Here is a 14,468-nt window from a genome sequence, read left to right on the forward strand (position 1 = left end):
ATAAAGTGATTTAGGTCTAATGTCACGGCTTCGGATTAGCTAGGTCTAAGTTATTTTCACTAATTTGGTTGAGTGGATATGTGTCCACATGGTCAATGGAGGGAGTTTGCCAAATCCATTTGCAGTTCTCAAATCTTTTCTAAACCTAACCCAACACTAGGTCACTAGGCAAAGGAAATCCAGATGAAGAAGTCTCATTGTGCTTGGTTGTCTGATACTCTTGTCAGTATTCGAAGTACTTTGCTTTAGCCTCTGTAAGTCTCTCAAGCGTTGGACACCTCATGTCTATGCCTAAGTTTTTCTTGAGTAACTACTAATTAATACATTTATCATACCACTACACATTTAAGAAAAATAATAAAAATAGACGAGAATGAGTATATGTTGACTTCTTTGTTGGTTAATAAACTTAATTAGAAACAATTATCTATTAATTAATACATTTACCAAGTCACTACACATTTAAGAAAAATAATACAAATAGACGAGAATGAATATATGTTGACTGCTTTGTTGGTTAATAAACTTAATTAGAAACAATTACGTTCATCAACACTCTTCAAACCTAACCATTGGGTCTTCTATGATCTTTTTAGTCTATTCTTTGTATTACAATTGCGTGATTGACAAATGAGGACTAGTTGAATGATTTATTTCCTTAGGAGACGAAACTTTGTCATTCTTTGATAGACTTGTTTAATTGTGAGTGTTCCAATGATGTTAATTAGCTTGTTTTAATTTGGATATGTTTTACAGATTTTTCTTACCAGATTTTTTAAGTAAGTTTTGTAAACTATGGCTAATTGACTGTTGATTATTAAATAACAATCGACTTCTATTAAAAAAAAAAAAAAACACTCCCAAACCGAACGATTGCCTAATCCTCAATTAGTCAAATTCTGTTTGACAATTTTGACAACATACAAGATTCTCTTTGCGAAGATAACACCTAATTTTCATTCATACATGACATACATGTCCACCACACACACGAGTGTGCATGTGTGTACTTCATTACCAAAAGTAGGCAATTATCCTGCTGATGAAGTTGGAAGACCATTGGCCCCTCAAGAGGGTCAGGTGTCACAGTTGAGCATGAACTGAGAGTACCGAGTATTAGCAAAATAGCAAGTAGTATCAGAGGATGCACTTCCAGCAAAGTGTGTGTCCTCCAAGGGAAGACTAATTTAGTTAAAATCAAAAGCCCTTTAGCATCGGAAGTGCATGAAAGTATAAACTTTATGCGGGTCCGCCAAGCAGAAGCTGGTCACAATCTACACAATTGTGGTCAGTAAATTCAATCATTATAGTTTCAGCAAGACGTATATAATATAATTCACCAAAAAAGAAAAAGATGTATATAATATTCTCACAAAAAATACCAACTCGATCATGCCCCAAGTAGTTCGATCAACTACGAGAGCTTAGTCCTATCAAACAAAAATGAAAAATACAACCTAATTAAGCTTAGCTATATACGATCAGATCGAATTAAACTTCCACCGTCATGTGTTATTCCTCAATAAGAGCTTAGCTAGTGCGCGAGCTTTCTGCAATTGATGGGTCTGGTTGGTCACTAAATTCTCTGTATCATTAGCAAACATACAAAACAATGATGATCTATAGCAAGTATTTATCCTCCCATATCTTACAAGCAGATAGCTGGTTAGCTACTCTCGACCTCTCGTCATTAACCACAAAGCTACCTCATCATCTCATGTGCAGTAAAATTCTCCAAAAGTGCAGGCAGAGATGTAAATATATTGCCTGTTGCATAGAGCAACTTTAAAAATGTGTCCGAGTGGACTATATATAACTTTGAAAAGTTGACTTTTTCAACTTTAGAGTTTAGACACACTTTTAAAGTTCTGGTCTTCTATAAGACAGAAACAAACAATATTCACCTAAATTTTTATTCTCTACGTTAACAATGAATGCTAGTGTGTTTATCAAAAAACCAAATAGCGGAACTAAATTTAATTTCATTTGTCTAAGATTAGGTATTGTTCAACTCGGAAAAAGTCCAAATGCTTGTGGCAAGCGTATGAACATCGCCATCATTATACACATCGATGTATTTGTCCCATTCTAGGGCATGAGAACCCCCGCATTAAGAGCTTTATTTAATTTCATGGTCCTTGTACTTTGACTATCTTATTTCATGACAAAATAGAAGATCGAAGCTCCAGTGGGTACTTTACTAAAGAAGGAAAAGACCTTCACCGAAAAAAACAAAAAATGAAGAAGGAAAAGACTGCCATCATAGTCCCACTCTGGAAGGTCCCCACATCGGATAGAATGAATAGTGCATACATACGTAGCCCAGGAGGGGTATTTGTGTAATTTTAACACTGACACCTAGCTACTAGAGTACAGTACTAGAGTACTAGACTAGTCCTTTTCAGAATAAGAAATTCTTTTCTCACATCTCTCTGACGTTCTCTGCGGCGCACAGTCAAAAATATCATCATGATGGGGTCTATGATGGCTATGCTACGCAGCTCCAGGGTATGGTCCTCTTTCGTTTCCCTCGCTTCTTTTAGATTCTAGCAAAGCTCTGTGATTAATCATTAATGGGCTATTTGTCAGTTTAATTAAGCCCCACATTTAACTAATGTTTTGTGTAATTGAGCATTAATGGGCCATGTGAGCTTAATTAAATTGTGTTAGGGTGTTGGGCTTGAAGAATTGGGGGAAATTATTATGACTAAACGTATTTACTTGCCATTTGTGAGCTTAATTAAACTTTGTAAAAATTAAACTATAGCATGTTGGGCTCGATTGGAGAACTTATGCTTTTAAAATTGAATTGGCTGCAGATTTCTCCTTCTCTCCCTATTGGGCTGAGATTTTGCTCTACCTTTCCCACCTCGAAGTGTTACAGACACATTATGACAACAACGCCTGTGGGAAACAACGGAGATAGCATGGTTTGGCACCCCAAGGGAAGAGGGACATGCTACAGTTACTGCATAACAGAGCTTCTTCAAGCCAAGGCCAAAGTCATCACTGGAATAGAGGTTAAACTGTCTATTCCTCATGTTATCACCGGCTTAAGGGGCAGCGCACCTCCATGGAAAATGTGCTCGACTTTGCAAAATTTGAAGGAGTTTTAATCCATGATGACTGGCCCAGGTTCAAGGATGGTGGTGGAATGAGAGTTTTTGTGAAGGATTCATGGGCGAAAACAATTGGTGGCGGGAATGCAATGCGGGCCTTTGATCGGCATCTGGAAGCCGCATATGGTCTTGGAATACCACCCTGCTATTGCAAAGAGGATTGTGACACTGGAGGATGTGGAATTGTATGATATTCTGGAGCAACAGAGAAAGGCTATTGGCCCGGAGTTTGTAAGCACGTGTTTTGTCCCAACTTTGAAGAAGAGATTCCTGAGTTTTGCTATTATTGCAGCTTTTATGGTTCAAACCGGGGTCACTGTGTAGTCATAACTGGATATAACACAGATCCAACTGTGGACATCCCCTATTGGGAGTTTAGAAACAACTGGGGACCGAAGTGGGGGAGGCACGGTTATGGAAGATTTGAAATGACTGTGGGAGAGGAAGAGGATCCTAACTTGCTTGAAAAGCCAATTGGAGTTTTAGATTTGGAGAGAAGAGGATATGGGGCTGAAATAAAGAAGATTACCTGGATGTAGCCTTGTGTTGAAGAACTGAATGAAATTTTGACAATTTTGATGTTAATGTAATGTGTTGTATTCGAACCTTGAGTTTAAATTGTTAATCTCAGCTTCTTCAGGCTTTATTTTTTAATCTCAGCTTCTTCAAGCTTTATATTTCAATCTCAGCTTCTTCAAGCTTTATTCTGTAATGTTTAGCAGATTTGAATGCTCAGGTATGGCAAAGGGTTTGATTTCAAGTCGACCCTTCAGGCTGGAGGATTCAATAGTTGGCTTGACTGTTGTTTATGCAGGCATTGTGATGTAAGATGCCCAGGTTTGATCCATCTTTTTTAAGAAGCGATCCAAGTACCTGTTATAACATAATCTCATGACATCTCTTGAGTACTTTTGTGAGCTAAAGTGTGTTTGAGTACAGATTGTTTGTGTACTGTGACAGTAGGAGATTAATTTCATGTTATTTGAACGAAATTAGTGTGATATTCCATGAAAACATTCCACATCTGACTTATTATATATCCTTCAGACAATGAAGTATTGGTCTGCAAGATTAAATTAGAACACTGGCACTTTGGCAGAGGTTGAGGTTTAGGTATTTACATTACTCTCTAACATATGGATTGATCTGAGACTTTTAGTATTTGGTTTTCTGTACTAGTCTTTGACTTTGAGGACTAATATATAGTGTGATGGTCAAAATACAATTGTGATAATTTTTTTTGTTTCATGTTCTTTTGGAGTGATTTGTTTCATATAAAGAAGTCTGGATCAACTAGTGTCATCAGTTGTCTTTTAATTATGAGCTCTTCGGTTTCACGTGTATATCGTGAAGACAATCAAGTTGATGTCCGTTAGCAAACTATGGAGCTGAGTTCCATTGGTAGGATATTCGTTCTACTTTTTAATATGCTTCGCCAGCAAGGAATTTTGCCAATATGCCTTGTTATAGGTTCTATTGATGGTTTTCTTTGGCTGGTTAGTGTCATTGTTATTTAACGTGATAGCCAAAGCTGGTATGGTTTAGCTGCTTCAAGTATTGTTACTCTTAATGTACCACCAGGATCATGTCTGGGTCCTAAGTTACAACTAAGTTGCTGTTTTACTTCTTTATTGTTGATTGATGCAGCTGTCCCCAACACATGATTTCAACAGGTAGGTGTCTGTATTATGAGTACCGAACATCAGTGTAAAACTCATTAGAACTAGATATCAGCATTATTACTTAAGCTGGTATATATGAGATGCTTCGAGTTCAAATAGTGACACATATAAACACATAAAGCCTGTAATCGAAAATTGGTTTGGTGATAATGTTCTGTTTGAATTTGACAGTTCCTTGATGGAAGGAACTGCCTCATTTGCCTTGTCTATATAAGAGGATTATACAGCCTACATTGATCCCTGCAAGAACACCATAACTCATATTCTTTTGTCCCATCACAAAACTGAGACTAAAGGGTGGATCTTGGAGAAGAGCAATGGACACAGGCACTCCATCATCATCGTGTTAGTATTTCATGTTCTTTTAGATTCTGTTTTAACGTTAAATTCCTGCTTTGCTGCAGATTGTGTTTCTTGTTTATGATTCATGTTACTGATTAGTAAAAATCTTGTATTTGACATAGTTATTATCTTACTTATGTGAATCTGTTTATATTAATGAACTCAGAATACATTTTGATCCTATAGAACAATTTCTCCAGAAATTGAATATGCAAACTTTGTCATTATTGTTCTTGATGATTTAATTATCTGAGTTGCTATATGAAGTTCTGTTTTCATGTTTAAGTTACTTTGAATATCAATTCTAAATTTGACATAGCCATGTTCATTATATTGTATATGTAAATCTATATATACTTGCAAATTCATAATTGATCATAAATCATTATTAGTTATATCTGCAGAAGTTGCATAAACAGTTTTTCAAATGTTCTTGCTGCTTTAAATATCAGAGTTGCTATATATGATCAAGTATTTAAATGTTCAGAAATAAATTGCATCTTACAATCAGATCTTGGCTCATTGGGTGTCCTTATCATTGTCCATTATGCCTTATGCTTTAGTTGTCAATATTTGCTGTTAATTGCAAGTAAAGAATTTTCTTATGTCGCTGATATACTGTTGTATGAGCATTTATCTATGCATGCTATTAATCTCGCAAAGAGGGTTGGTAGGTGCTATGATGACAAACTGGAGGTCATGACCCTTGATTAGTTTATGGATATGATTGAAAGGAATAAAGACTAGTTGGAACAGCTTATGCATTTCTGTTCTGTCTTTGATGCTCATGGAGACCCTCGTGTAATTATTCTTGTTACTCATGACTCATCTTTAAACTTTTGAACAGAGAAATCACCAAGACATCAACTCTTTTAGTGGAGTTGATAACTTGATATTTTAAACTCAAAAGTTTCTGTTCTTGCAATGATTAACTAATTTACAGGTAATTAACTTCCTCATAAATCATATGTATGATACTAATTGAACAAATTTCAGATAATATATGTTTGTGGCTGTAGTAGAATTTCTTTTAGGCATAATTTATTTTTGGTTTAACTACAGGCTTATCTTGCTCTTACTACCACGAGGATTGCTGAAATGCCACCATGATATGCCTGTGCAGTGTAAATCTGAGTACTGCATTGTCATTGCTTGAGGTATATTGCATGTCTGTCATAGTGTATAGATGTATATATTCTGGCCATGATGAAAGTTATATCATTAATAAAGAAATGAACTTTAACAATTGGTTCTTGGAATTTTGTAGAGATTGATTGTCCTTTTGGTTGGAGTAGCTCATAGTATGTGTAGTAAGTTGAACTTGGGTTTGGACTACTAAGCTGAAATGATTACTTGCAACATTAAAGTTTGGCTTTGAGTGCGGGTAGTATCATGTTAGCTACCATGGGAATTTAATCCATGTTTTAATATCCTAATGTCGTTTATTTAAAGACAGAAATAGTCTCTCAGACGAAACCTGCTTATCTTGGGATTGGAATTGGTAAAGTGGATGACACAAACTCACCCAGGTTTTGATAGATAATTGTACGTATACTTGAATACGGCGTGCTTGATATTGTTGGGTGTTGGACTGTTGAACCTTTGTAATCATAACAGGGCATATGGCCTTTACAAAAAATAAAGAGAAAATACCTCTGTGCATGCTTATGGATAATGCCTTAATGGTGTATAATGGCTTTTGTTTCCAAATATCAGATGAAATGAAGTGCATTTTAATTAAAAATCCTTAATTATACGTATGGTTTGTTGAAAATTATGAGTTATAATCCAAGGCAGAAGCTTGATTTAGCTGCCAAGGGTTTTAGTATAGCAAAAGGATTGAATATATTTGTATGACATTTATAAGTTTTGTTTAGACTTAGCTATATTATTGTTCCTTATATTGGTTGTAGAATTTATGAATATCTACAAGCATGCTTTCACAATATAATTTATGTTCGTATTTTCTCTCACATCTTACCCATGAATATGAATAGATGCCTAATGGATTATATAGCAAGGAAACTTTTCTTTATTTAAGCTCATATTGATTGATAATTTTTATGCTAATCGAAATATAACTTTTTTTTTTTTGTCAAGTTATCGAAATATAACTTAACTAACAGATATTTGTCTGTGTGCACTTAAAAAGAGCTATTTTGAGAAGGACTATGGAAATAACGAGCTCTTTCAATAAAGCTAGAATTCTCATAAAAATGAGATCAAAAGTGATAATACTTTATACACATGAAGGAGCTTCGTAAATTTCAAACGTGAAATTTTATTTAGGAGATAGATTGTGATAACCTTTTTTTTCTAAATAAATATTTATATAAAAATCATATATTTTGTTGTTACGAAAATTAGTTTTTATTTATTTTTTATTTTTTTATTTTAATAAATATTAATACACACACACACTCGCTACTTTTTAAGGACAAGGATTTTTGTTGGGCTTGTTCATTTATAAATTGCTCCTTATGATAAGATTTTTGAGACATTCATTCGGTTCAGCCGAATCCGTCAATGATATTGGTTGCAATAATTAATTTGACTAGAGGGTAAAGTCACTATTTTACAAAATGCCTATAAATTTCACCGACCTCTCCTCTCCCACCCTCTTAATCAGTTTACGAAAATTATTAATATGAATAGATGCCTAATGTTATCTCTTCAGTTTATTGGATGATGTAAATAGAAAATCAATGAAGCCATGAAGATGGTTATTATGAAAGTATAGCCTACAGACGATTTCGTGGTTATACACTTATACTCCAGTAACATCGAAATGTTCACTGTTTTTGAAAAGTATGTTAGATGATTTGTGTTATTATTGCTTTGTGTTCAATTTGGACGCAAGTTTTGCTTAGGATTTAGTCATTTGGGTTACCTCTGCAGAAGTCACATGGGGTTGAAGGTCAGTTACTTTTTTGATTGTTTAGTTGGCAGCAAATTCATAATTTAAAGTCGTGATTTGTTGAAGGATGGAGTAGACAAGAGCCATAGAGTACTGATGTTCTTCATGGAAATGTCCCTCAACTTCACTAGAGACGGCTAATAAGCCCAAAATAAAATTCCTTGCAACCAGTAATGCGCTACTTGCTTCTGTACTAGTGCAAGTACACTAGAAGGGCAAAAATCTTGATATGTTAGTATGGTATTTGAGACACATGAGTGTGAAAATGTCCTCAAACACCAGATTCCTAGAAGCATTTCCTCCCATAAATCCAGGCCTTGTCTTTGAATGATTACAAATTGCAGTTTCATGCTCCCTTTCACCTACATTAACTAAGTCCAGTTTCGTGCATTGAAACACAAACTTCATTTTCTCAACTTCGGCGACAACACCTATAAAATTAAAAGTAGAAATAAGAAGGAGAAATAGCTAGACCACTAAAGACAAGAAAGAAACAAAAGAGTCAGGAAAGGAAACAGGGAAAAAAAAAAGAGACTTTCCAACATAAAAAAGAAAGGAAAATTCCTCAATTTGGACACCATGCCAGCAAATTTCCCATTTAGCCATAACAATAATTTTTTACATATAATGGTATCGATTTGTTGTTAACTATTTTATTTGGCTTATACATGTACGATTGGATTGGAGGAAAATGGTTTGCTGTTTGTGGCAGAAAGTAAGTTTGCATTTTGGTTTGGGTGCCCTTGATTCTGATCAAGAAAGCTTTGTTGGTTCATCATTTACAGTTGGAAGAGACGAGGAAGACAGAGACATCGTGTCAAATCCTAGCTGGGTTATGTATGAATGTGGTCAGGAAAGGGTATAGTGATCAATCTAAAAAAAAAAAAAAAAATTGAAATCCTTAGGGATAAATGTCACCAAATGTCCCAAGTTCAGGACCCAAAATAAATATCTGTGATTGTTCATTATGATTGAAATAAGAAAAAGAGAATTCTAGTTTCTTGGGACACACTCCAGTTTTGTGTAATGGCCTAAGTTCCAGATGTATGGATCAAAAACCTCGGGCAAAAAAGCACTTGTTATTTAGTTACATACCACACCCAAATATATATATATCAAGCAACATATTTTCTTCTTTATAAGATTACGTAAGAACAGAAAATTTAAGTACCTTATTTTATTTTACTTTTTTTTTCCTTTTCTTTTTGAGAAAAGAAATACCTTGCATAGAAGGACAAACAGGTACATGGGCTGTGGACAAGAAGTTCACAGCTGAAAAGAAGGTAAAAAAAAAAAAACAGCATAAAAACAAAGAACAGGAAGAAAAAAAAACATCAGATAAACAAGACTAGCTACAGTAGTCTTCCAATTTTTAAGTACACAATAAATCCAAAAAAGGAATTATTTTCCAAATATAATGAACACAATAAAATTTAAAACTTACCCAGATCCTTTTTGGACTTGCAACATGTGCAAGGAGCTTAGTATCTCACCCTCAAGAGAACATCTTTTTGCTTTCATTGGAGCCTCTAACTTGTAATCCCCAACTGTGGTTGTAAAACCTATACAAGTAAAGATGACTAGATGAGAATTGATTTGAAATCCACCCCTTAATGCATTATGAGTAGTATGACGGTATAAATATACATTATGTAAAAACTACCAGTTTGACGCATGCTTCGTATGTACCAAATGACATTTTTATTTGAACAGAAAGAAGCACATAAAAGATAAAAAGACAGAAACGAGATGTAATAATCAATTAGAAGTAGAAAAAAAATAGTGCCACTTGCGTATTTCATCTTTTACACACACAGACCTTCTGTACTAGGGTTGACCTTACTTTAGAAAAAGTGCAATTATCTTCACCATAGTGACCAGAGAACAGATTAATGAATCAAAACTGGTCTTCTTTACATCATTCTTCTATGGTTCACCCTACAAATAATCAACGGACTTTAGATATAGGTCCTTGATTTTCAATTTTTTAGATTGATATACACTACTGACCAAATAAAAAAAGTGTTAGATTGGTGCAACTCAGATCAGGAACCAGACTGACAAATTTTTAATTCAAATTTGGAATCTGAAATTGATGACTCATCAGTAAAATGGATTTTCAAAATGTTCTAGTATTTTGGAAAATAATAACTATTTTAGTAATTTTATAACAACATGACAAAAATGTACAAAAAACACTACCATAAGAAAATAAATCAGAAATATGGTATTGATAAATATTGAAAGTAACGTGGTATAGATTAGTTACCTCGATCATCATATAGACATTCACCATACAGTCCATTCCTTCTGTTATCAATTAGATTTAACAAATTCCCATTGCCGTTATCAGCAACAAGACCAAATAGTAGGACCTTAAAGGGTTCATGGACCTTAAAGGGTTCATAGGGATGCATGCGCTTTTCTTTGACTAGTGCTTGGTAAGTTCTAACCGCATGAGCATCGACTGCCTCCATAGTTAGAAAGTAATCAAAACAACTGCGAAATCCCTTTACTGCTCTAATGAATCGCAGCTGGGCATTCTGAAAGAGGAACAAAACATGAAGAATTAGCCACTTTGAAGAAAGCAATTGAAAAAGGAACAAGATTTGTTAAAACATTTGAGAAAGGAATGAGGTTTGTGATGCATGAGCATCTAAACGGTTGTCCTCTAGTTTCTACTTTTTTCCTTTTCTTCCTGTTCAAATGAATTTCACAGAAGACAATAATATGCTCCGAGTCCTAATCGTTTTAAAGAATTTGGAGAGCAAGTACATATTTGGGGAATGCCATCCTCTTCCCTCTGAGGTTTTTCTTGATATCACTAAAAAAAATTCCAGGAATTGCAGGGCAAGTATATATATGTTGAATGTTGGAGCTAGTATAAAATAGCTAGCCAGTAAATAATAGCTTGTTAAGAGTCTGCATAGAAGTTGTTATAGTATTATTCAGAAATTACAGAAAAAAGTTGTCTTCAGATTGTTAATCTAGAACTCACTTATCTATGTCTCATCTCTAATTCTGCAAGTGTTTTTCATTGCTAGAATTCTGTTTCCTACTGTGACAGTCTGCATCATCAGGATTCGTAGATGCTATTATGAACTGAAAAGAGCATTTTGATAACCAGCATGTGATACATCTAGGAAGCAAGCATTAGTGCATCTAGCTAGCTTTTATCACTAGAATTTAATTGATGGTTCAAACCTTTTGCTTGTTGAATTCTGCCACCGCAAAAGCAGCAGTAGCTGTAATCTGGGGATCATCATCCATCAGTCTCCGATGGGTTGATTCGGGTGGGTCAAACGTTACAAGAGGAGACAGCAGCTGAGTCCACAATTGACCATAGGTGAATTGTTTGTTGGGAGTCCAGTCAGTCCACAATTCTTTACAGGTGGGTAATGAGAATTTCCGCAGGAGGCTTCGAATGCAAGGGTCAGGGTGCAACCAGGGCTTGTGTTCTTGGTGCCCAGAATTAAGATTGTTTGAGGCTTTAATAACGTTGTCTGCTATTGATCTTCTATTAACCGCAATTAAGTTATTCCTCAGCTTTCCAAGCACAGGCACAAGACCCATCATCTATCCTGCTCTGCATCAAAACACTATAATCTCTACTGAATAATGGAAAACTGCGTACTCTACTGCTCATACCAATTACTTGGTGTTGTTATATGTTACTTGGTTTTGATCGCGAAAATTGGGGTCATTTATGACATTTAAATATATGTGCCAGCGCATTGGAGTCCCCAACAAACTCTACTTATGTACTTTATCGATAACACTCTACTTAGGTACCAGGCCAGGAGCTTTGTTTTTTTCTTGAGAAGATGTACTTTGGAACTTTAGTTCCGGTCCCGGAAAACGGCCAACTTCACTCGTTCGGTTCTCCTTTTGCGTGTTTCATCCCCGTGAGGTTCCAAAGGTAAGAAAAAAATAAATTCAATCTTCCTCTTGACTTGAGTGATGCTTTTTGGGGCTCGGCAGGTTAGATCCGCCGGAGTCGGTGAATTCACTGCCGGCCGGGCTTGGATCTATTTGGGTCTGGTTCGGGTCGGGTTATTGGCGAATTGGGTTCTCAGGCCTATAGTTTCTTTCTGTCCAGGCAGTGTCCTTAACTATTACAATTAGTAGCTGTTGCCGTTGAATTCGATACTCCTGGATCAGAAATTGTCCGTCGCATGAAGCTTAGTCCATAGGAGTTTGGTGTGTTCTTAATCGTTTGTTTCAATTATCCTCACTCTATAAAAGTTTTCCCCTGACATTAGGTACTGATTGCCCGACTTATGTTACAGGGACAAAGTAATCTTATGGCTATTCGTTCTGTGCTCGGAAAGCTGCCCAAGATTTGTGAATATGAAAGACTTATGATTGGGACATATGAAGGTATCAAACGTAATAAAGCCCTTACTGCTCTTTGTCCTTTTCGGGTCCATGAAAATCATGTTCCCGTGCCGGTGAAAGACCAGATTAAGACACAGGTAGGCGATCAGATATAGTTGGATTGATCGTTATTAGTATCTTGTTCTAGATTGATTGTATCAGTATTTTGCTGCAGTACCGCCTCCCTCCCTTTTCTCACTTTTTGTTTTGTTTTTGCTTTTTGTATGTGAATCCTATTCATTCTCTTTGATGTTTGAATAGGGATTGATTTATCACATGGAGTTGGGAGGACTGGGGCCTGCACGTTTTGCCGTCGAAGAGTTCAACAAGCAAAAGGTATCCATGTTCCATTCACATCCATCAATTATTTGGAAATACTAAAAAGATCGGAACAAAGAAGCAACCTCGAGACTTCTCATACTGTCAAAATGCAGACATCTCTTATTTATTCATTTATTGGTGTTCTTATTAATGCTCTTAGTTTTTACATTTTTGAACCTGTTTCTCAGAGCTGCACTCCGAACTGGCCCATTATGTAGAAATAGAGCCAAAAAACTCTAGCAAATAGCTAGATAGATACCCAGGGCTCAAACCCCATGCCATGATTCTACCATACCCAATATGACTAGATTAATGCAATGCATATTTTGTTGCGTCTTTCAAAATTCAGACTAATGGAGTGTGGAGTGGTTCTGGATGTACATTTAAGCATAAATACTAATGCTAAATCTATCTGCTTTGTTTTTTGCTTTAAATATTTTTCGTACAGAAATCCCAACTGCAGTTTGTGAGAGTGGTCAAGTTTTTGAGAGTGGATAGAAGCTGCAGAATGAACCTGCAGCGTTGGGATTTAAATTCTTGTCATTGTTTGTATGCTCTAATATTGGAGGCAATTGATGCTGCCGGCGTGGTCAAATTCTACCAAGCATGCGTTAGGCTTCATGACTTAACTGAGGGCTTGTGGTTGGAAGAATTCTTGGTTTTCTCTGATAATGGAGACGAGCGTATGCGACTATATCATCACCTAGGTAACTATACATCCATGGCGTATAAGGCATGTTGCTTTGATTATGTATATTATAAGAGACTAAATGTCATGAGTCCCTGTGATGGGGGTCATGAGTCCCTGTCATAAGTGAGCGCCGTCACCAAGTCCAAATCCATAATTTGCACATTCTTTAAATTTATTCTGCCTACCTATGTCCCTTCTAACTGAAGTTAAGACGGAATTGTCAGATTTTAACTAAACTCGTTGACGAGAGCTCAGCAATATGGTTGATAACTGTCACATGTGATTTTTACATAGTGTTTCAGTGATGTGATTATTACGTGTGAAATTTACTATTGTCATCATTGCCCTATGTGATTATTACGTGTTTAGATTGATATTCATCAGTTCATATGCTTGAAACAGACAACTTTTATGCTGGATTACACGACGAGCATATCATACCTGGCAAAGGTGAAGTTGCAGCTTGACTACTTAATGCAAGGGAGCAATGTAACAAATTTGAATTATTATCGTGTGGCTGTTAATTCCCTCCTAATACTGATTATGTGGCGAAGATTATTGTTTCCTACCACATGATTTATGCTTTCTATCCTAACATAGGGGTGGCATACATAGGGCAGGTAAGTTTGGGCTCCAAAGTCCAACCCACTAATCAACCCAAAAGTAGTGGGTTGGAACGGTAAACTAGTTGGAAGTGATATACATATGGCTTGAAAAACAAAACCATATTCATTATCATATATTCCTTCAAAATGGTGTACTCGTTTTTTCCATCATCTTTATTGTAGTGTGTTTGCCTTCTTAAATTCAGTGTCTTCTATTGCTTCATAGGCTTATAATCCCCTTTAGAATGTAAACAAGAATGAATTATATGCTCGCTGAATGAGTGAATGTGTTTGTGTTTTTTTAAATGTACCGAGCTTAGATGAGAGCAATTTTGTATATGGGCTGGGCACCTGAGCAATGTGTTTGTATTTGGTAGCTTCCACCAACGTTCGAGTTGTTTTCTTTGGCTAATA

General features: G+C 35.8%; 2 protein-coding genes across 4 annotated transcripts; one reads left to right on the forward strand and one right to left on the reverse strand.

Moving 5' to 3' along the window:
• Positions 1-8,232: 8,232 nt before the first annotated feature.
• Positions 8,233-11,684, reverse strand: LOC112173167. Its single transcript, XM_024310741.2, has 4 exons — positions 11,265-11,684; positions 10,330-10,603; positions 9,505-9,622; positions 8,233-8,491 (listed from the first exon to the last, which is right to left on the reverse strand). Exons 1-4 carry the CDS (start codon positions 11,634-11,636, stop codon positions 8,473-8,475), a joined length of 783 nt encoding a protein of 260 aa, XP_024166509.1. The 5' UTR covers positions 11,637-11,684; the 3' UTR covers positions 8,233-8,472.
• Positions 11,685-11,825: 141 nt separating this feature from the next.
• On the forward strand, positions 11,826-14,255 carry LOC112173168. 3 transcript variants are annotated; one of them, XM_024310742.2, is made up of 6 exons: positions 11,826-11,979; positions 12,160-12,260; positions 12,350-12,535; positions 12,699-12,773; positions 13,207-13,465; positions 13,852-14,255. In XM_024310742.2, the coding sequence occupies exons 3-6, from the start codon at positions 12,365-12,367 to the stop codon at positions 13,914-13,916; spliced, it is 570 nt and encodes a 189-aa protein (XP_024166510.1). In that variant the 5' UTR covers positions 11,826-11,979; positions 12,160-12,260; positions 12,350-12,364; the 3' UTR covers positions 13,917-14,255. The 3 variants fall into 3 exon arrangements, with proteins under 3 accessions (XP_024166510.1, XP_024166512.1, XP_024166511.1); XM_024310743.2 differs by having other exon boundaries at positions 11,853-11,979; positions 12,164-12,260; XM_024310744.2 differs by lacking the exon at positions 12,160-12,260 and having other exon boundaries at positions 11,841-11,979.
• Positions 14,256-14,468: the final 213 nt, after the last annotated feature.

The sequence above is a fragment of the Rosa chinensis genome, chromosome 6 (assembly GCF_002994745.2).
Source record: "Rosa chinensis cultivar Old Blush chromosome 6, RchiOBHm-V2, whole genome shotgun sequence".
Taxonomy (NCBI): Eukaryota; Viridiplantae; Streptophyta; class Magnoliopsida; order Rosales; family Rosaceae; genus Rosa; species Rosa chinensis.

Coding starts and splice junctions, on each gene's coding strand:
- LOC112173167 (XM_024310741.2), bottom strand. CDS start 11,636: ATGATGGGTCTTGTGCCTGTGCTTGGAAAGCTGAGGAATAACTTAATT. Junction 10,604..11,264: donor CAGAATTCAACAAGCAAAAG/GTTTGAACCATC, acceptor TTCCTCTTTCAG/AATGCCCAGCTGCGATTCAT. Junction 9,623..10,329: donor ATGTCTATATGATGATCGAG/GTAACTAATCTA, acceptor TTACTTGTATAG/GTTTTACAACCACAGTTGGG.
- LOC112173168 (XM_024310742.2), top strand. CDS start 12,365: ATGGCTATTCGTTCTGTGCTCGGAAAGCTGCCCAAGATTTGTGAATAT. Junction 12,536..12,698: donor AAGACCAGATTAAGACACAG/GTAGGCGATCAG, acceptor ATGTTTGAATAG/GGATTGATTTATCACATGGA. Junction 12,774..13,206: donor AAGAGTTCAACAAGCAAAAG/GTATCCATGTTC, acceptor TTTTTCGTACAG/AAATCCCAACTGCAGTTTGT.